The following is a 23,396-nucleotide window of genomic DNA, read 5'->3' as shown; positions in this document are numbered from 1 at the left end:
AACAAATGGACCATACGGCCTTGTGGGGCCAATCGGGGATGACAATTGATCCACCATACGGCTAAGCAGAGAAGTAGGAATCGCTGGACTAGCACACAAAAACAAATATAAAGTACAAAAGAGGAGGAAATATTGTGAACAAAGAGTGAGGAAAGAGGGGCAAACAATACGGTCACTACAGTATACTGGTAATTCATGGTGGATAACAGTACACCGTATGGCCAAGAGGATTGCAGAGGGAAGTTACCGTACATTGTGTTGGTCTAAATGCTTCGAATTCACAACTCAAACAGAGAAGTCATCCAGCCGTATAATCTCAGGAGAAAATATTTCAGTCGTACAGCAGATAGAGCTTGGGAAAGCAGAAGCTGTACACAAAGCATTGGATTGAGGGTCGTATGGATGCCAAGATAGTAAAAGGAACTTTTGAGATAAAATTGTACAAAGGAAGGTAACTGACCTAACGAATTTTTATTTTTATTCGAGAAAAACAACAAAAAGGTGACAATTATGCATTCAGCCGACAAGAGAGCCTAAAAAAAGAAATTGGACGAGGATTTAAGGACAACTGTAGTCATGAACAAGAATGTGAAGACGTTGCCATCTGGAGTCCATGTAGCAGGAGGAACAAGTACAGAACCACGCAAAAAGAAAGTGAAGCAACCAACACAATTGACTGCAACGGATATTCCCACAGCACAAAATGTTGCATTTGAAGGATTGAATGGAGCAAAATGCCGAAAGTGGCGGCAAGAGACACCTAATAACCATCTAGTAAAGGCCAACATTCGGAAAGCACAGGTCGAATGGGTAATACAAATGCTTGTATTTTATATCAAAGATTATGAAGGTTTTTTACGCATCATAATAGAAACGTATGATAGGTTCTCTCAAACCAGTACGTTTGCTTACCTTGGTTGCAACTTGGTGATATCATTCAAACCAACCAACTTCACACAAGTATTCAGGATACCTAGTTATGCACAGGGGGAAAGAAAATAGATAGAAAACCAGAAAAGTTAAGTCGGGAAGTAAAGACAGTTGATACAGCTGGTATGTGGGGATCTAACGCAGGCAGAGCAAGAAGCTCTCGCGAACACATCGAGGGGTAGAGGATTGAAGAAATCCAACGTGTAGGAAGGTCACTGGCATTGTCTGATGGACATTGTGAAGAGTCGCCTCAGATATTTCATTTCCACAGGTGAATGGGATTCTGCATGGTAGAGTGTACAACTGGGCTGCATTGTTGGCAGAACGGATGTATGAATTTATAACATTATAGCACAAAACATTCTACATGCCGCATTATGCCATCGGGCTATTCTTGGAGGCAATGATGCGAGTGATTCCCAATGATGCACTAGAAGCCAAACCAGGACCACTTGCGCCAAGCGAACCCCCAATTATGCAGTGGAGACATCTTGATACACTGGGCACCAAGACCACAATCGGACAGAAACGACCAAGACCAGACGGTGGAAATACTGACAATGGTCAGGAGGAGACTTCTTCTGAGGAAAGTGGGACCAATGGGGAGGAGGAAGAGGACGAGGAAGTAGAAGTAATTACAGCTACACCATTGAGATTCCCACAAACCCACACTTTCAAGGACAGCACATTTGGCTCTCATAGGTATTCATGGTATTCTGGGGTTTGGTCACTTTAGGCAGCCAGTAGTAACGATGCCAACTTCAGTTGCGATTCAGCTTGCCACGGAGGCACGAGCGGAAACGCGAGCTATTCTTGAGGCATTAGTAGAGGCACATCCGCCACCAATGGAGACAGTCGTTCCGGAGGTAACAATGGAGCCTACTCGTGAGGCTCTACCAGAGGTTGAGGTTGAGGTACTTGTACCTGATACAGAGATAGACACAAAGGAAGGAGTAATGGAAATACTGAGAGGCAAAGGGTTGAGGGTGTTGGGTGTCCAATTGGACGTAGTGGGTTCAGATGCAATGGTTACGATGGATATAGCATTATTAGCATCACCTAAGCTAGATGGGGAGAGCAGAACCCAAAAGTTGAGCACATAGCTGAATACACGGTTCCGCCCTACCCCAATGCCTCGAGTGGCATACATGCAAACACCTACACGAGAAGTAGTTCCTGAGGATGACCCTTTGTAGGCACAGGTGGAGGAACCGCCACAGGATGAGGGACTACCGCATAGCGTTGTTGAGCGGATGGCGGAAGCAGTGGAGAGGGGTATGGGTATGCAGCAACATCCAGTAGCGCCAGAAATAGGGATGAGAGGCATTCTTCGCTGATGTAGCAGCTCTAGCGACTCGGGCTCGCCAGGTAGTGGCCTCTGCAAAGATGCAGGCTTTGGACTCAGTAGTAAAGGAGCTGGAGCGAGTAGTATCCTTCATTAAATTAAGATGCCCGGCTTCTTTTACAGTCTGTTTTGAGGAACGAGGATGGCCGAGTGTGGAGACTGCAGAGATGCGACAAGATTGGGCCACGACGAGAGATCCTGGTATGGAGAGCCAAGTAGAGGCTTTGACTCGGGAGATAGTGGAGATACATAGGGAGGCATATTACACCCTTCGAAGGAGCCAGGCAAATCAAGTAGCAACGGAGAGGGCTCGAGAGGAGTCAACTGTCAGGCTAGCCGCGGAGAGGGCAGCCTAGGAATCCGAGAGGGTAGCGTTGTTAACCAGACAGAGTCAACTACAGAAATTGATAGCAAAGAAGGAACAGTTAGCAGCAGAGAAGGAGCAAGCAGCAAATGAGAAAGAAAGAGAGCTGGGAGAAATTGTTGGGATGATGCAGTCAGCTTTGGAGCTTCATAAGGAGGCTGAGGCCGAATTGGAAGTTCGAAAGGAGCAAGTGTACAAGCTACGGGCAGAGCTGAACGAGCTGAGGGTGCAAACGGCCATTACACCAGGGACGCATCCCTCTGCTTAGTATCTATACATTGATGTAATTAGTTGTTTATTTTGAGTTTTGTCGTATTGTTGTCCAGAGATGACTTTACTTTTTGGGGGAATGATGTTATCGGTAAATTCTATATTGTAGCCGACGGGTAGAATTGTATCCGAAAGGGGGCGTGACGATTGAGTCACCCCTTCAAGAAAGTATATGTACACCATCTGGAAGGGACTTTGAATCATCATTGTAATGAGCATAATCATATTGTAAGCATTGAAGTGCCTATTGCGTATATGAATAAGTATTTGTTCTGTGTTATATCTTGCTATGCTACATGCAATAAGTATCCTTTTACCCTATATGGTAAACAGACCAGGGGATATTAGTTGGGAAGGTTGATGAGTCTTTACGAGAGGATCTTAGGAGGAGACATTGTTTCTTTTGGTTCATGGGCCTTTCTCTAGAGGTCACACTTGCGCATTGAGGCTAAAGAGGGAAGGGAATCATGCTATGTGGGTTTATTCTAACGAGATTGAAGTTGAGTCATTGTTGGCCATTTTTGCCACCCATTCAGCCGATCATGAATAATCGATTAGAGATATTTTCAATGTGTTGTTTTCTTTGTTGTGGGTTAACACGCTAAAGTTAGCGTCTAACATTTCGCGTTAGTCTGGTTCCTTCTTTAACCAGGTTGGTTTGGGTTCTTCATTGACCGAGTTGTAGGTTAAAATGTGTATCTGTAGGGGTTAACATTTCGTTGTTTCGGAGAAGTGCTTTCATGCTCTTTCCGAAATAGTGAATTTCCTATTTCGGAAGGATTATCTTCTTGCCTTTCCGAAATAGCGAAATTCGCTATTTTGGAAAGTGTCTTTTCTTACTTCCGCGAAATGGCGAAGTTGTTGCTGCCTCTTCAACCATGCATTGGGAAATGTGTCAACCAACAATTTTCTTCTACATGGCAAATTCTTCGTGTTGGTTGCTTTTGATGGGACGATTCTCATATTTTCGCGTTGCTGCCCTTTGCTCTTGCAAAGATGCAATGGTCGTGAGATCTGGATGCATATTTGGATATTGTGAGTGCATCTCAGTCATCCGTTGCTATGAAGGGGATCTCAATCTACGGTTGGGTTTTATTCACTTGTTGAGGAGATTTCTTGCAGCATTTGGGCCGTTTATTTCATAATGAAGATCTACATCAATAGCTCGCATTATTTCTAGGCAAATCAAATTTATTCCACGCAGGTCAACTCTACAATTTTCATAGCCGGTTAACATTGCGTGTTATCACATCCTACATTTTTTGATAGTGACGCGAATTCATTTGTTGCGGCCATGACATGTTACAAGGACTGTTCTTTAATGTTGAACGACATTCTTTGGCCTTGTTTGCATGACATCTTTGCATCTCCATGCCTCTTTATTGATTGTAATGATCAAATCTCATGGGATTTGATTTCTTACGGCTGGATGCATTTGTTTTTCCCTTCCTATCACTTCACTACAGCAAGTTAATTTCAAGATCAGATTTTACTCTGATATTCATTTATTGCTCTTTGCAACTCAACTCCACTTTGGTTGGGGTTCAAACTTAATAGTCAAATCTGAGTTATGCCTGATCTATAAAGGCAAGTTGTAAAAACTTTTTCCGAGTTCTCTGTTTGTATTTTGCAGCAGCATTATGCTTTGCATTTTTTGCCTTCCTTTAATGAAAAAACCTTGTTCTTACCTATTCTTGCCATTCATTAATTTGTGCATGTTTATTGCCTTGTTTTGAATGTTTCTTTTCCATTTTCTCAGATCTATGTGTTGTGTTAAGTCTGTTAGCGGTTGTTGTATAGTGAAATTCCTTTCCTTTCAGCACTTCAACTAGTTCCAAACCTACATGTGTTTTCTTAGGAGATAGAATAGAGTCAAGGCTAGTGTATTCCGGATTTTCACTGATGTGTAATAGGCAAAGTTGTAACCACGTTTCTATCTCGGTGCATCACCCCTTTCATTCCTACAATTTCTTTCATGTTCTCCTTCTCCCTTTTCTCTGAAAATGGTAGTGTAAGTGCATCATGATAGTAAGGAAGCCGGCCTTCTCCAGAGATTCGACCTCAAAGCACAAGCCCCACACTTGGAGGTCGTTCCCATTTCACACAAGGTTGCTTGAGGGTCATACCTCAAGCAAGGGTGCAAACTTTTGTGTCAACAGTCATCACGGCAGCCTGAGGATTTTGATGGGGATGATTAAAGTGTCAGTAGTGTTTATGATGATGAGTATTTACAATCTCATATTTGACCAACATGTTCAAGACTTACATGGGATGTAGAGTTTGTCTGTGCCTAAGTTGGATTTTTGGCGAGATGGTTGGGTTGATACAGGAAGGAGAGTATGTTAAGATTTGCTATAGAGTTGTCTTTTGGTGATACTTTGGCTTTTACATCATCTGTTCAAGTACTGAGTGCTATATTACAGATTATGTTGTCGGTCCTGATGAAGTTATTGATATGCAATTGGTTAAGTGATGACAGACATATCACATGCTTCTTCATATGGGATCCAAGTGGAGGTTGAAGTTCAATGTGTTAATGGATTGCTTGAAGACAAGCAATCTCGAGGGAAGATTGTGAGGTCCCCATTTTTAGCATGTTCTCACAATTGGCTAGGTCAATTCATCATCGCAGCCCTCATGAGTTAACAATGAGATTTTAGGGTCTCAGTTGTGGACTTTCTATTTTTAGTAAGTCTATTTTGGGCAGTTGCCATATTTGGCAATGCACTTGGTAGTGCTGGCAGTTGGTCGTCATTTACATTAGATGGAGTTATTTAATTGATGGGTTCATATTTATTAATTAATTAATGAGACTTCATTATTATAAAAGCACTTTATGTTATTTATTGTTATAAAAAGAGAGTATGAAGATGAAGCTTATTAAGTGAAATATGTGAAGAAGAAGCTAAGTGCCAATTTATGTTATAAATATGAGCCCATTTGTGAGAAAAAGGCATCCAATTGTCTATTTGCTTCTTATTGTTTCTTGTGAGGGTTTCGGGTTTAGTGAAACCAATTACATTGCTGCAATATAATGGTTTGATCTAAGAAATTGATGCTTCCTCTTTCTATATTAACTGTGGCTGCGGAGCGATTGTTCAGCAAAGAATCTGGTGATTGTAGAATCTTCATCTTATTAATTGTTATTTGCTTTGATATTTGGTGAGGGTTGTCTGAAAGTTGATGTTTCTTGAATTGTGCTGCAATTTGCTGCTAAGGTAAAGCAAATTGAGATTACTTTTCCTCTGTGTTTACTATAATTGAGAAGTCACTTTGCGCAAGCAATTAGCTGAGTTCTAGAATACAAATTGAGAATTGAATTGTGTTGGGACTGCATTTGTGTGGACTTGTGATTCCTGTTGGGGGTTTGAACTGGATACTATTGGTTGTCGTTCACATAAATTGGGCAGCGTTTGATCTGTGTTGAAGTCTGCAATTAAGCCTGCGGCCCTGTGACCAAAATCCAAGGCCTGTGGATCTGTTTTTAGTGGCTGCATTGAGGAATTAGGGGGCCACGCTGCTAAGTCTGGGTGTGTGGCCCAATTGGTAGAGGCAGCGATTTACTAAGGCTGCCTATGTCAATATCAGAGCCTAGTTCCAACACTAGGAACCTAAAACCATTATGCTTCTGAAACTTAAAACTAAACTTTAAATTTTGTAGGATGCCTCCTGTTACTCGAAGCAACCGACGAGGCAGAGGTTGTAGGGCGAGAGGTGGTAGAGCGGAACAGGAGGATGGACCACCTCCACCACCACCGAACCCGAACCAGGACATTTTAGATGCCCTTCAGACATTGATTGGTGTAGTTCAGCAGAGGGTAGTACCTGTAGTTCAGCGAGGACTGTAGATTCCCGTAGTGGAAGCAGAGGGACCCGAAGGAGGCGAGCCCGGAGGCAGAGACTAGGAGTCCCCCACCGAGGCAGTTAGAGGGACAAGGTGAGCACGAGGGTGAGTCAATACACCAGATAGGACCCCCACTTGACAGACCTCCTAGGCATATAGGAGATGATATCAGGGAGTTGATACGACTCAGGCCACCATTATTTACCGGTTCCACTGAGGGGACAATAGCAGAGGCCTGGTTACAGAGCCTACAGCAGTGCTTTGGATTATGTCCTTATGGGAGTAATCTAAAAGCACGTCTAGCAATCTATCAGCTGAGAGGAGATGCCTCCAATTGGTGGCATCAGGAGGAGACTATAGGAGTGAGGATGGATACCCTCACATGGGAGTCGTTCTTGGAGAGATTCCGAGAGAGGTACCTGTCAGAGCACTTCAGACAGAAGCAGATAGAGGAGATTCATTCTCTATATCAGAGGGGTCTTACAGTAGCTCAGTATGAAAGCAGGTTTCTCGAGCTCCTTCCTTATGTTGAATACATGAAGGACGAGAAACTGCGAATGCATCGCTTCATCATGGGTTTGAATTTCTCACTTCAGGGTCCTGTTCGTTTGGCCTTCCCTACCACCTTCAGGCAGGTAGTGGAGATAGCACTAGTTGCTAAGGATACTCAAGGTAGACAGGAGACACGGGATCGGGCTCAAACTCTACCCAGCAGAAACCCCCTTGGAAAGGGAATCAGAACTATACACCAGAGTCCTTTAAGGGCCAACAGTCTCAGCAGCAGCAGCAGGAACCCTCACAGGTTTACCAGGGCTCCAAGCCCAAGCAGTGGCAGTCACAACAAGATCAGAAAGTACATGCCCCACAGCCACAGTCAAAAAAGACTCAACAGTCTTCCAGGGGTGGATATAGTGGGTCTAGCAGGTCAGGAGGCCCACAGCAATCTAGATCACAGGATGCACGATCTTATACCCGAGGACCATGCTACACTTGTGGTGGCATGGGTCATATAGCTAGAGAGTGTCCGCAGGGACAATCATCCAGTGGTCAAACAGGGGCTTTTTCAGAGCTGACAGTTGGAGACATGGGCAGGTCCCACAGAGTTTTTGCAGCGATTGATAACTACCAAGCCGAGCATCAGGCTACAGGTGGAGTTAGACAGGTAGCTAGCGCTGGAGCCTATCCGTATTATTGCCCGACAGACCCTAGCTCCTTGAGGTCAAGAGTTGGATCAAGTTAAGGTCCAATGGGATTGTTACAATGAGGTCACGATTTCATGGGAGGATGCAACACGGATGCGATTTCAGTACCCTTATCTTTGATGAACTCCAGGAGGAAGTTCATGCCTAGTGGGGGAGGATGTGAGGCCTCGCCCCGACCTTTCGTAGCATAGTTGATACCTTATTATTTTGATACTCATGACTCGAGATGTCAAGACACTATCGGATACTTTGAACATATTATACTATTTCATGTTGTGTGATGTTTACTTTCAGATATTTGAGTTCGTCATTTAATGCTTTATGAACATGTCTGTTGATGAAATAAGTAAATGCAGGATTAACACTTTGATTATGAAATTGTAATGATTAAGTATATGAGTAGGACGAGAGAAACCTTGATTGATTTGAAAGATGTATGTCGTAATTTTTGTGATTTTCTGATACGTATGTACATATGTGCATGTGATTTTATGGGGCTCTTGATGTGTGCAATGAGTGCAGGATATTTTAGCCGAGAAACCCGACGGAGGAACGGAACTGATCCCTATGTACCATTTGTGGAAACCTTGTTGTTCGTATCTTAATTGTATTGTGAGATGTATGAATGTATCTTTTTGTAATTTAGTAAATGTTAATGCTTCGTAGTAGTATTTTTATAGTATCGCTTGACACTCGTGAATTGTTTATGCATTTCAGCATGCTAGTTAGGATTAACTGTGTAACCTTTGGACCTAAGTCAGACTAAGTTAGTGACCTTTTCGCTAATTTGTTTTTAATCGAGCTTAGTTACCCCTAATCTGGATTAGTGCTTAATCTGCATTTTGGAGTTGTTAGATAGTCTTAATAATTCCTAGCATTTGTTTGGTCGCAAATTAATTCCTAAGGCCTTAAAATCATGAAATCTTAATACCCAAGGGGTATGGATATGGGTTGGGGGCATTTTCCAACCCCCTAGCCCCTTTTGTTGACTTTTATGGTCACTCAAAAAGTCTATTTTTGCCTTAGTGCGAAAATTGAAAGTTGTTACCATGGGTTGAATAACCTCAACTCCACTTAGAGGTTAACCTTAGGTTTGGTTGAGTTAGAAACTTCTAGATTTTAGGCAAGTGGGGAAAGTTATTGCCCTTTTTGGTGGTTGAATTTGGATCTTATTTAGAGGTTTTTTTTTAGTAGTTTTGGTTGTTACCCAATCTCTAGTTTTAGAGAGGAGTTTTAAAGATTGAAGGCAAGGAAGGAAAAGCTCTTCTCAACTTGTTCATTGTACCATAACCTTTTGTGAAGGTAGGAGTTTTTCATCTCGTTTGTTCATGTTGTTCACGGTTGCTCATGTTGTTTCATGCTTGGTTCATGCTTATGTTATTGTGTTGTTCATTGGTATGCTTGTATGTATGTTGGGTATGCTTGGGAAGGATTGAAATCATGTTTTCTTGATTGCTTTTTCTTCATGTTTTGCTTGAATTTCGAAGTTTTCTTGTATGGGTATTTTGGCATTACTCACCCTTGGATAGGGCAGAAGTGGCCAATTTGGGGAAAGGTATTCAATTGGACTCCAACAGTGTAGAGTCTCTTCTCAGGACGAGAAGAGGGAGAGAGAGTAGAGTGTTATGGGCCCCTACTTGTCGGCACAAACCACGTATGAATTTTGGCATAAAAGTATGGAAGAACGGAAGTTCTTGAGTTATAGCCCGGATTGGGCACTTGTTTTGGTGTTGTGTCTGACATCTCTTGTTGAAAAAATCCACCTTTCCCTATTTTTGATTCAATGTTGAATCCTGTTGTGAAAACCTAGTATGGATATGAATGTCTGATTTTGTCTCCTTGTTATGTTTGTTTGTCACCTGGTCAGTTTTCGTTCCCTCCACGACCTCAACGATGTATTACAGAAAATGAAATGGGTCCCTTGTTAAGGGCCATGAAGAAAATTTAATTTGATTGTTGAAATTTCGGGATTGAAATCCTATGTAAATTGTATTTAAAACCTTTGTTGTAATGGCAATGATGCCGGGTTTTCTTCCTGGTTCTTTTCCGGCGGAGCCTTTGAATCAGGTTGTCAATAAAATAGTGATTGAGTAATATCACTTCTCATGAGATTTTCGTATTTTCTTTTCAGTTATAGGAATGAATATCAAAATGAGATAAATGATGATGATCAATTTTGCAAAAATTCACTTTTCAAAAATGTTAAGACAAAATTTTTTGTTATGTTGGGAACTTGATTAGGCTTCGTGCTCATTGGGAGAAAAATTTGCTCTTGCTTTATTATGATAGCAAACCATTACACTCTATGATTAATCTAACTTTAAAAAAAAAAAAATAATCCCCTTGGCAAATTAATCAATTTGAAAATCTATACTTAGAAAAATAAGGACTTAAAAAAAAAAAAATCTCCCCCAAGAGTAAAAACTCTCTCTAGTTTTTGTATGTGAAATAAATTAAATTCTCCCCCTTGTGACAAAGAATCTTAGAGGAATCTTTAAATATCCTTGAAATAAATAAATAAACTTACTTTGAATAACTAAATAAACAAAATAAATAAATAAATCAATATGAAAGCATAAAACAAATATCCATTCCTACCAAATTAACTTTTTGCATTAACTACCTTGTTTCCCCTTGGCGCCAGCTCTTTAGGAAGGGCATGAGAAGTTTTAAAACAAAATCAAAAAAACATGCTTTTGGGTGACATCATCCTGGTACTCCTCCATAGGTATTCACAGCCTTAGCAAATCCTATGATTTGACTTACATTGTGAATGTATTGTGTAAGGAGATTATCTTAATTTAAAGCCTTCTCCCACCTTGATTTCGCAGCCCTCCCTTGTTGACTACGTGGCTTGGATTTGGAGAAGCATGTTATAAAGTAGCTTTGAATACCATGCTTTAACAAAGTTTTTATAAACTTTTGGTCCTTACCTTTCTTGGCGCCTAGGGAGTCTTGTCCTGCAAGTGGGAGGGCGGTACCGCTGGTGGCAGTATGGGCGATGCGCCGGTACGATGGGACAGCCTGTCCCATCCCTCTTGTCACGCCAAGGAAGTGCTGAAGTTGGGATTAGAATTAGTGGTTAAAGGAATTAGTTCTAGGTTAGTTTATTTGTTTTGTTAGTTGTTTTGAGTTATGTCATTGTTAAGTTAGTTGAAGTTTTTGATTAGTTTAAATTTATGTTTGTTAGTATTTAGTTTAGGTTAGTATTAGATTTAGAAGGTGATGAATGTAATTAGAGGTAGATTTAGGTTAGTTGTATTAAGTTTAGATTAGTTTTTAGTTAGTTTTGTTGTGTAGTTTTTTTAAAGTTTTCTTTTATGTTAGTTAAATTTAGATTAGTATTAGCATTAGTGTACTAAGTATTATTAAGTGGTGATTAGAAAAAAAAAGGGTCATATATTATCTTGTTTTAATTATATTTGCTTTAATATGTTTCAAATTAATTAATTTAGGGAATGGTTAGTGAAAGTTAATTTGTGTAAATCTAGTTACCTTGTTAAAGCAAGTTAATGGTTGTGTTGCCATTATAAATTACCTTAATTTAGTTTAGGTTCAAGTTAAATTTAATGTTAACTATATTATTTTTATCGTTATTATCTTTTTACAAATAGTTCATAAATTCAATTATATTTAATTTTTAAGTTGAGTTAGATTGTAGTGTAGAAAATTATTTCATGTTACTAGAGTAATTAGTTCTTTGATGTTTCTGTTATGAAACAATCGGACTTATACTCCACCAGAACAATAGTAGAATAATTACAATATCTCGTTCATTAATATTTTGCTCAATAATGTTTTAATGGCTAATCTTCGTATGTTTCTAATTAGATGAAATTATGTTTTGAGTGAGTTGTTATTTTAACTTGCATATCAAACTCTTGTACCCTAGTGAACTTAGTTATTTTTATCTTTAAAAAAAAAAAAATTGTGTTTTTGCCCTCATATTTTGGGCATGACAGTCAATGCTGAAAGGAGTTTCTGAGGGCCTGCATTGTGTTTGAGGAAGCCACATGGAGTGGTGGATTATTCCTTGCATCACTTAAACTGCATACTATGCATAATGCCAGGTTCAATTGTTAATCAATTGAAAAAATGCAATTCCAGTTTTCAATTGTTGTTAATTTGTGCAACCAATAGAGATTGAATAATGGAAAGCTGATTATCTCTTGCAATTAGTTTCTTGGCATTGCATTTTCAGTTATCTATATATGTTTCAAAAAACACACCAAAAACACGTATATCAAAAAATACAAAAAAAACTAGAAAAGCACAAAACAAAAAAACAAAACCACCTTGCATTTCTTCAATTTAGCCAGATACAGCCAGACAGGTTCTTCACATCACAACTTCTTCTAGAGAAGAATGCATTTCCACCATGCCTACTCGCAAAGGTGGTCCACCATACGTACTCGCGGACAAGAGAAGTATGGTAACATGTATAAGAATGACTCCCTCTCAGCAAGGACAACTTTGATCATCACAATAAGACAGCTGATTCCAATTTGACCAAATAAGCTTGCAAAGAATTTAGACATCTCCCTATGTCACATAACCTCCCTCTGAAGGTGAATATACTTCCTCTTAATATAATTTAGTCTCATGACTGCAAACAAATGTTCCCATTTCTCATCATCTCATTACTTCTTGATGCATCCTGCGACCAAGAGGGATCAATGATAAAGTCAACTTATAATGAAGAGAACCAATGCTGAAAACATAAACTATTCCCAAATATTCAAAATACTTATCTCTTTGAGGTCTAATCTCAGCACACCCAAAAATAATTGATCTCAATAATAAATGCAGACCAACATTCATAAAGAGAAACAATTTCTTTCAATCTGAATTTCTATCTTTTCCATCACTGTAGTTTAAGATGCACACATACTCTACAATTTAGATCATTTGGGCATCACGTCGTAGAATCCTCAATCATACTCCTCTTTCCCTAATGTCAAACCCCCATCGCCTCTAGCAAGCCATCCTTGTCAGCCAACTCGACCCCCTCCATAGCCCTCTCAGCCTCAGACCTATATTTCTCTGCGTCGACAATCCCCTCATCGGACTACTTCCCCGCCTTCTTCCCCTTTCCCTTCTTCACCTGTTTCTTCAATTAATCCTCTGCCATTTGTTAATTTTGACAAGTTGGCAATTTGATTGCCTTTTCTTCCTCAAATAACTAGTGTGTCGTGTTAACCTTCCAGCACTTTTCGTACTGAGTATAAATAAATTCATAAGTTGTGCATTCCACAATGAAGTGTCATATGTTTATACTGCTCCCTTGTTGCAGAATGTGGAAACTCTTTCTTCCTAGGATTCCTTGGGTATCTTCCACCTACTAGTCTCGCACCTAAGATGATGCAATCCCATCCTTAATTGTGCAACTAACAGACTTATTTTTCCTTTCAGAGCAGCCCCTGAACATGTTTTTTGATCATGGTACTTGCCTGGGTTAAACTCTTTGCTGTGGTATGCTTTTTCCACTCAATCTGATTAATCCACGTGGCAGTTCTAAATTTTCAATCATGTAAAATTTTATTTTTTATTTGGTGTTACGACATTCTTGCAAGTTGATGTCCCACCACTTCATCTAATTGTTATTTTACTTCATCCAAGTTTTCTTCCTGTGGTCTAAAACCTCCTTCACAAACATTTTAGGCCAACGAATAGTTATCCATGCTTTCAACCTTTCTTAAATAGCTTACCAGCAGGGTTATCCTGATGTCAATATTCCCTAGATTCCTAATAATCTCCAAATAGTCAAGTTCCAGGCAATTTTAACATAAATGCACGACTACAAAATGGAATTTTATTGGCACAGGGCAACTCCTTCGCCACCAACTACAAAAAATCGTATATGCAAAACTATACTTCCACACGACATTTCCCCCTCTCTAACTTGGAACAGAAGTCCGAGAAAAGGGTTGTATTTAAGTCATATTATATTGCATCATTTGAGATTCATCCTTGCACTTAGCTAGATATTTGATGAGTTCTATGTAGAGCAAAGAGATAAACTTGAAAGAAAATTTTCGGGCGCAACATTAGTTACTTCTTATTTGCAAATTCAATTCATTATAAAATATATATAAATAGAATGCCTCTAAAATTTGAGGTGTAGAGCTGCGTACAAGTGTTGTTTTCCCTGCATCCGGGTGTGAGATAATGGCAAAATTCCGTCTTTTTCTTATCTCCTCTTTGGTGGGAGGTCTGATAACCTGCTCCGGACTCTCCTCTTCCTCTTTCTCAATTGATTCTATTGCACTGCCATTGTCTGGCACTTCCAATCCATTTTCATGAAATATGTTTATGGACTTGTTTTGATTAAGAAAGGGAGAAGGAGATGGAGAGATAGCTCTGGGGGCTAAATGACGTCGGCGTTTACAGTGAGAAAAGCCAGAATGAAAAGTCGATTGTTTAGAATTTAACGAGTTGAGAGCACTGATGCAGATGGGCGCGACGTTATTGGTCTTGCAGTTGGGAAGAACTGCAGTGGGAGGTAACATGGTCATGGCTGACCAGTCGGAACCACACAACTTTGAGCCCAGTTGTCCCGTCTCTAAAGTTGCCACTCCAGATTATAAAAATAGGAGAGACAAAAAGGAAGGTTTTTGGAGCGGGCCTCGTTGGTGATAATTTTGGATTTTATAATTTTAATTTTAAAAATTAGATTTCGGGGGGTATTTGGGGGAAATATGTAGTAATAGGCATAGTGAGAATTTTTGAATGATTTTTGGGACATTGTATAAAATATTGGTAATTTTCAAAAAACTATTGGGGCATTTGTACTAAGTATGGACAATGATTATTTGGGTCATTTTTATGTAAGAATCGGGTATGTTGAAATTGTCAATTTTTTACGCTTGTGTACAATATTAGATTCTTCAATGTGTATTGTAACAACACAAACGTCAAAAGAATAGCTATAAGCAATTAAGTCGTATATGGAGTGAACCAAAAAAATCATTGAAATTCAATGTACTTTAAAGATTTGTAGTCTGCAAAGTTAGCTATAATGACGACAAGTATACTTCTCTAGCATTTTAATAGAAACTTTGTAGAGTTGTTTTAGGGATTACATTTTGGAGAGAGTAATTTATGAGAAATTTAAAATTATGTTGGAAGGTAAATTGAGAACTTTGTATTTTTCTTTATTCTCGTTAGTGTTTGTGGTTAGGATTTCGCCATCTTCGTGGCTTTGTCACTATCCACTAGACAAAGGATGGTGGCAGTGATCATTTTACCTCTACTAAATTTGTACGTGTAGAACTTCAAGCAAGCAGAATTGATGGTTTGTCTAGAGTTGAGGTTAGGACTTTCTCCCTCCCCAAAAGTAGGGTCAAGCTTTTACACCCACACTTTTCTTGCCCATAGCCACCCTTGAAGATGGGAGGAAGCTTAGGTGGACTCAAAGGAAAATGATTCCAAATTGTTGGTCAATATGCAACATTCAAGAGTATGTTTTGAGAAGGGGGAAATCTCCTGCAAGGTTCATGCGCTAATAGACTTGATCCAAAAAAATGTTGGGATACAAGATAAGGGGGTATGGAAGGGGTGGGGGGGGCTTCATTTTTGAGACCCCAATCTACTATGACCAATGGTCTACAAAATGTTTGTAGCATCAACCCAAATGGTGGGGCTCGTGTTGTACAAGATAATGCCAAAAAGATAGAGATCATGGGTCTCAAACACATGTCGCTATACAAATTATTAAGAAACAATTAGGGTTTCATCAACAAATGAGTATAGCAAGGGGAAGACATTGCCAACATCCACCAAGGATATTTTTGTGGCTTGAGATGAGAAGGTGGATGAGGAAGTGATTCACAATTTAGCATTTTTTGCCAATTTCAGTTTAATCGGACGATTTACAGGCTTTTGTCTAAGTCTACAATAACTACACACTTGAAAGTTAGATGAATAAGATCCCATGCTCACTAGCTTGGGTCAGATCTACCTTATAGCCAAAGGGCTCTTCATTGTTGTATTTGAAATGATCAAAGGCAAAAACATGATTCTTTATGATCAAGTTTGGTATTGGGAAGACATGTGTGAGTTAATGTTGAAACTTTGGCACCTAGATTTCAACCCTAGTACTAAAGTGTTCGACAAAATTCTAATTTGGGTAAGGCTTTGTAACCTTTGTACAACTTGTCAATCCAAATTCATGAAGCCAAGATTTCCTACATGCAAAGATAACCTATCATCACAAAGAATAGAATAACAAAGCAAGGGTTTGGGCTTTGAAAATATGAAATATTATATTACCAAATCAAAATGAACTTTTAAAGTATAGAATGGTCAATCCTTTTATAAGAGATCGAGAATCTAAAATTAAAAAACTCTAAAAAGGGAAGACATTTAATAATTAATATAATTATTAAATGTCACTAATGCATAAAGTGAAATCTTAGGAGAGAAGTAAAGGTAACTTAATGATCAAGTCAAGATGACTTAATAATTAAGTTATTGATTTATTCTACTAGCCCCCTTAAGATGGACAACAATGCAGCTACAAACAATGCAAGAATAGAAAAGGAAACTACATTGTTGAAAGCAAACTTGGGTCCCGACAACATGGCTTGATGAGGTACCCAATCACAACCAAATCTCTATAAAGTGGAGAAAAGAAAATCTCATGGGCAAAACTCTACTTGAAAAAAAAAAAATAGAAAGAATGTTGAAAACTAGTGAAGGATGGAAGAAGCCTCTAAACTAAAGAATGTCCCAAAAAAAAAGAAAAAATGAATAATCATGAAGAGCACCCCTAAAGCATGAAGAAGTTGAAAAACATTGTCAAAAAGTAATTGTTGATCTAAAGAACCTCCATTGAAATAAAACATGCCTAGGTAGAGAATACTATAATTTGCCTAAGTGTCCTCAAATGACACTACTCAAATCAAGAGGCAAACAAAGGCAAACAACTCAACTCGAAAGTACCAAAGTTCCCTCTTTGTTACCTTGTTCTCTGCCTTTACCTCTTCTTCTACTACTAAAGTCTTATTTCTTCTTCAACTTTTCCTCAACCTTAAGTGCTAACTGATAACATATTTGTACTTTATTAGGAGTCCACAATTTAATCTCCTACTGAATATTCCACCTTAAGCCATTGTCATACCTTGCTCTCTTGATGCTTTAATCTTCTTGCACCTTAGATCTATGCCATAGCTTTTAGAATTCTTCAGTATAGCTTGCCACATCATTATCTCTTTACTTGAGATTCTGCCTTTTTGTATGCATTTGCACTTCAAAGTCCTTAGGAAGGTAGGTTTGTTGGATTTTTCTTACTATACTCTTCCAATTGGCATAGGGCTTCTTACCCTCTTTCTCTCTTTCATTTTGAAGAAACTTCCACCATGTGTGAGTTGCTCCTCTCATCCTTGCCATTGCTACTTTCACTTTTTGGGCTTCTATTACATTCTCACTTTCAAAGTAATTTTCTATGACCTCCAACCATTCTAAGACACGGTCTGTATCCAACTTTCCACTAAAAAGTGGCACTCCTTCTAATGTTTTCTAATTCAATGCTTTTATAGCTCTAACAAATGGTTCCTCTACTATGACAAGATTAGGTGTGGGTGCCTCTTCTTCATCAAGCACCTAATGCTTCTTCTTGATATGTTCCTCATGTTGGTTAACCTTATTGGTCACTACTTAAATCTTGAGAGTTTCTCTCTCAAGTGTTTTTTCCAAAGTTGTTATCTTAGCCTTCAATTCCAAGTTCTCCACATCCTGTTCTTGAACTTTCTTAGCTAACTCTACATTAGTCACCATGATGGATCATGTGGAAGTTTCTCCTTCACTGTTAGACATGCACTTATTTTCCCAAAATCAACCTCACTCTAATAACAATTTGATAGGAATTTTATAGGATTAGGCTAGGTTGATGTAGATAGTGGATAAACACTCCTAGGTATCCCTAATTACATAAGTTACCCCTAAACAAATAGGAACAACTTTTCCCTTATCCTATATTATCCATTCAGGCTTGATCATGAACTGTAAACTTCATTCTAGGCCTCCCTAATGAGTAACTTGACATTGCAAGGGTTGGAGGCTCTTTCTAGGATGTAGTAGACTTCTTTATAACCATTTTTCCCAAACCAAACATTTGGCTTCTATACAATCCCCTCAAATTCATTCAAATCCTCCATTAGGCCTAGTAGCCCTCAATTAGCCCTCCTAATGGACTAAATTGGGGTTTGTGAAAAAATTTCCTAATGAGGTTCCAAATAAACTCTAGATGTTGATAACCTTTTCAAAAACCCTTGATATTATTAAGGTTTTAGGTTCTCAACTCTTACCTGATGCCCTCATCCTATATTTAAGGGTTTGCTAGGGTTTAGTGACCTTTTAGACCAGTTAGTAGTAAAAACACCCTTTCTCATTTCTTAGGGATCTTGGAGACTTTTCCTTTCACATGTATTAGCTCCACTCACTTCCTTACCAATTCATAACACCCACTCAACCCAAATAGCTCTACCCTTGCAAGTATATCACTTTCCTTGGCTCAATTTCTAGCCGAGTACTTGAAGGTCTTGCCTAGGCCTTCCAAGGAATTGGCTTGGCCCATCATTGCTGACTCCATACTTTTTCCCACATAATATACATGATATCTACTAGAATTCATCAAGGTTTCATGAGTTTTTAACCATGGGGAATGTTGGTAGACATCTTTTTGCCTAGACTGGTCAATACAAGCAAATAAGCAACTTGTTTACCAAATCATTTATTTTGCACCCAAAATGGATTGAAAAAACTTCTTAAAAAACCAAAAACTTAGTAAAAACAAACTAGAAACTATACTGTAACCAAAAACACTGATTTAAATTGAATAGCAATACTAAAACTCAAATTTTCATTCCATCTACCATTAAAATGTTGATCTCATGTAAGTTGTCATATAGTCACAAACTTTTGAACCGTACAAAAATGCTTCAGAGGGCTTTAGATACCCATTACACAGCTAACTCAACCAACCTTTTCTCATTGGTAACCTCTTAAAAACCTATAACCAATTTTGCAACTTTTGACAAGAAAAGTTGCACTTTTTACAAATTTGTCAAATATGCAATTTTTGCAAAATTGACAATTTTTGCATTTTTGCAACTTGGGCCTAGTAGGACTAAAAATTATGAATACAAAACATATATGGAAGGCATTTATGTCATATCCAAACTATTTTCATTCCTACCTACCCTTCCTTACCTATTTAGCCCTCTAAAACAACATTTTGCACTTTTATCCTAATTGAGAACAAATGCAACATTGCACCTAATTTGCTCACCTCATGCCTACATTAATGTTTATTGTTTCACATACATGAATCATGACTTATGCATGACTAATTATTCCTAACTACTAGTTCTATGTCCTATCCAGGCTCCTAGGCCCTTATTTGTTTCTTAGACCTAACCTAGGTGCTCATACACCATGAATGCACCACACATCAATGGAATACTCAAAATGCACTAATATTCACTCTATTCTACCTTCAAATAACTAACATTCATGGTTAAACCAATCAAATGCTGAAAGGAAATGGATTTTAACTTATACAACAATTGCCAACAAATTAAACACAACATATAAATCAGGATTGTAGAATGGAAACATTCACTACAAGGAACAAAAACATGCACTAAATAGAAAAATGGAAAGAAAAGGTAATAAATAGAGCTATATCATTAATGGAAGGCAAGAAATACATTTGTAGAGCATAAGGATGCTATAAAAATGCCAAAAAAGAAGAACCTTTAGAAATATTTACAAACAACCTTTTAAAGAGTTTAGGCATAACTCGAATGAAACCATGAATTTAAAACTCCAACCACTAGAAATGAGAGTTGCATAGAGAAATAACTAAATATCAGAAGAAGAAAAAAATGCTCTTTGAAACTACTTTCTTCAGTAAAGTGACAAGAAGAGACCAAAATGAATGTACCTAGTTGTTGGAAAGATCAAATCCAAGATATTTGATCATTGCAAGCATTAAACAAGCATGGAGATAGATTACTGTCGTGGATCAAGGCTTCAAATGTTTCTTAGCAATAAAGTAATGACCTTGGAAGAGTATGGTGGCCACTAGAGATCAAATCATGCAGCTAGTAAAATACAAAATGGGATAACACATAGGGTTAACCCACCTACGTAAACTATAGAGTTGACATAGGTGGGAAAGATCATATTTTCAAGAAAAAGTGATGACCCTTGATGAAGATCCTTCATATCTGAATGAATGGACAAGATGCAACAAATAAACCCCAAATTAGTGATTAAAACACAATCATAGATGAATATCTTTTTAAATCTAATGGTTGACACATTTATCAATGCATAGTGGAAGAAACAACGAAGGATTTCACTATTTTGGAGGCTGCCAAAAATGACCCCTACAAAATAGAAAAATGTGTTAGTTAACCTTCTGCCACATGGCACAAACTTGTCAGTCCAACATGAAGGGAACACGTAGAGCATTCAAAACGAAATAATGTCTCTATTTGCAAGACAAGGAAGGAAGCTTTGCAAAATAGCAAACTTCACTATTTTGCAAAGACCATGAAAGTGACACTGTAAAATAGTGAACATGGTCAACAATATATGTTAACCACAATTTTGTGGTGATTTAAGTGTGTTAAATCACTCTTGAAGAATCCAGCCCATTGAATTTTTCTAAGATTGGTTATCAATGATGGGCTAAATGGGGTGAAAATAGCCAACAATCATCTCAATGGTGCTTAGATGACCTGCATTTGACTAAGCGTCATCCTTATGTCACTCCTATTCTCTTGGTTGTGTTATGGAGGCTTGCTATGCTTTGACACTTTCCTTAGGTTCTTTGTTAAGATCTTGGTTGATCTATGTTCTCTACTCAACTTGTATGCCTAGTTGTACTGTGGTTTTATTATTAAAGCTCCTTGGATCTGGTGCCTTGGTCCCTTTAGGATTTTCCTTTACCTTTTTTTCTTTCCCTTGTTGTTTTTCAAAACTTTCCTTCTCTTCCTCATATAGTTTATCCCAAGATTGCTTGGCTTTGCAAAGGCTTATCTTTCAAACATATAGTTATTAAATCTACATTCTCTCATGGGCTTGTATTTCTTCTACATGATTCCATGAGTTATGTTACAACTTTCTTGCTTAAATCAAGTCTAATATTTTCTATTGTATCCTCTATCATATTTCTTGAGTCAAGTATGTCCTTTGACCATAACTCTTAGATTGTCACAAAGAGTTTAGTAGGAACATGCGACTCAATATCTACTAGTGTTCTATTGAATGCTCTCAAACTTACAAGTAAGGATTTTACAATGGTATTTCTATTATGGTTAGTAAATTTCACAAATTTATTCTCCAAAGTATGATAATATCCATTATTTTCTATGTCCTCAATAATATATTTGAGTAAAATATTCTTACCCTCGTTGGGAACTTGAGACTTTCAATGTCTGTCTCTTCCTCTTCAGACTCATCTTCCTCCAATTGGACAGGAGGTTTCTTTTTGCTCTTCTTTGTTTCCTTCCTTTTGTAGGTATCCACAATTAGAGGTTTTGATACTTTGGGTTTTCTCCTTTCTTGATGGTTCTTCTTCTTCTTCAGATTCTGGTTTTGGTGTAGAGCCATCTTTAGTGTCTATTTTTGAAGACTTTCTTCACTCTTAGGGGTTGGTTCATCTTTATCCTGTTGCCCACCTTTCTTGTGCCTTTCTTGATCATATGTTTCATATCCTTCAAGGCTTATTCCTACTACTCCATCAGCTCTTTCCTCTTCTCTTTAACCATGCCAAATATTTTTTGATCCTTATCAACAAGCATTGCCAATAATTGGTCGATTACCTTCTTGGTTGACTCTTCCTCAACCTCATAGGGCAGTTCGGTCCACCACTGTATTCATGGTTCAACCACTTGTGCTATATACATGTATGTGCTTGCTAAGAAGTAGATGTTTCTTCTGTAATCATTTACCATATTGACATATATCATCTTTCTTCTTTACATGTCTACTTGAAATTTCTTGACATACCTTTCTAGATTCTCTAGGGCATTATTTCTCGTCTTGTTGTGCATGCTCCTTATTTGAGTTTTAATGTAGTTCTTGGACTTCCACTTGAATTTCTTATATCCAGGGAATTATTCTCTAAAGTAGAAGAAAATTATCACAAGTATTATACCAAATTTGAGTGTATGCATACTGATATCTGTATTGATCTTATTCACATTATTAATTGATTATTTGTAGAACCACCCACTTAGGTCAAGTGGGGTTTTCTATGTTATTATTTGGTGCGGTCCATACATCACTCCTTTTAGCACACTATTTAGTTATCTAAATTGGTAGAACTTGTGTGTGATTACTCTCTATAGCAAACTGGATCTTTTGGTCTGTGATATCCTTTAATGAGCACAACCTGCAATCATGGTGGCATCCAGTCATCTATTCCACTTCTATGGGTTTGTGTGTCTGGGTGGTTAACTCTTCACCAACTCCTCTAATCCATGTTACCCTTTCTACCACTTCCTTTTTGATCTTATGTGGATTATCTAGCCACATATATTTATCATGCACCTAAAAAAGTATAAATATTACCCATTCATCCCTGAAGAAGTTAGGGATAATGATTTCACAAGATAGGGTTGTCTTCTCTAGTTCCTCATAGATTTATTTTGACTTGTTGTCTTCATAGAATTTTTCATACATAGGTTATATCTTTGTATCTACTTATGTGATCTTTTCCTTAACGTAGTAGTCAACATCTTCAATCGGCAACACACTTCTTGGGAGCAAGGATTAGGCTCCATTCATATCCTTCTCATTGGTGCTAAGCAAGATTGGCTCATAGACATTTGGCCCTAGTTCTTGTTCGTTGACCAATTTTACTTCAAATAGACCATCATGTTGTATCATTGTGAGATTTTATCCTGAAATGGGCTAGCTACACTTGATCTGTCATACTTTGTTGCTTCTAAGGTTACAAAGCAACTAACAACTGTATTTCACACAAAGAAAGTTCTTTTGATGGCTAGGGTTTCACAAAAAAAAGCTCTTTAGATCTCAAGATTGCAAAAGTGACTTTTTCTGACAAGAGTATCTATTTATAGATATGGTCCAAAAAGTAACATTGAGGTCCTAATGGTAACCTACCTCTACCTCAGTGCAATAAATACCTTCTGATAGTTAATCCAATGGTCAAATTTTGTGACAATTTGTCTTCACCTCTTGGTAGTAGCACACTCATTTTTCATTATGTAACATTATGTGACTTACTAATTTGTGTTTGGGGATCGATGCAAGGCTCACTTTTCTTTCTTAACCCCTCTTAATCTTTCTTAACTTAGCTTGACTAGGAAGACTCACCGCTTGTCAGTGAGATTTTTGCTTCTCCAACCATTACTCCAATTTAATCTAACCTTTTATTGGTCCATACTTTATCAAATTCCTTTC

General features: G+C 38.1%; 1 protein-coding gene across 1 annotated transcript in view; it reads right to left on the bottom strand.

Moving 5' to 3' along the window:
* LOC149570011 (uncharacterized) overlaps window positions 1-14,573 on the bottom strand; it is a 222,596-nt gene extending 208,023 nt beyond the window's left edge. The window contains exon 1 of the mRNA XM_089822673.1: window positions 14,090-14,573. Within this exon, the coding sequence (XP_089678799.1) occupies window positions 14,090-14,470 (381 nt within the window). The 5' untranslated portion in view covers window positions 14,471-14,573. The remainder of the gene's footprint in view (window positions 1-14,089) is intronic.
* Window positions 14,574-23,396: the final 8,823 nt, after the last annotated feature.

The sequence above is a fragment of the Cupressus sempervirens genome, chromosome 3 (assembly GCF_028749045.1).
Source record: "Cupressus sempervirens isolate cs-2001-9-10 chromosome 3, ASM2874904v1, whole genome shotgun sequence".
NCBI classification, from domain to species: Eukaryota; Viridiplantae; Streptophyta; class Pinopsida; order Cupressales; family Cupressaceae; genus Cupressus; species Cupressus sempervirens.
This window is presented reverse-complemented; position numbering and strand designations above follow the sequence as displayed.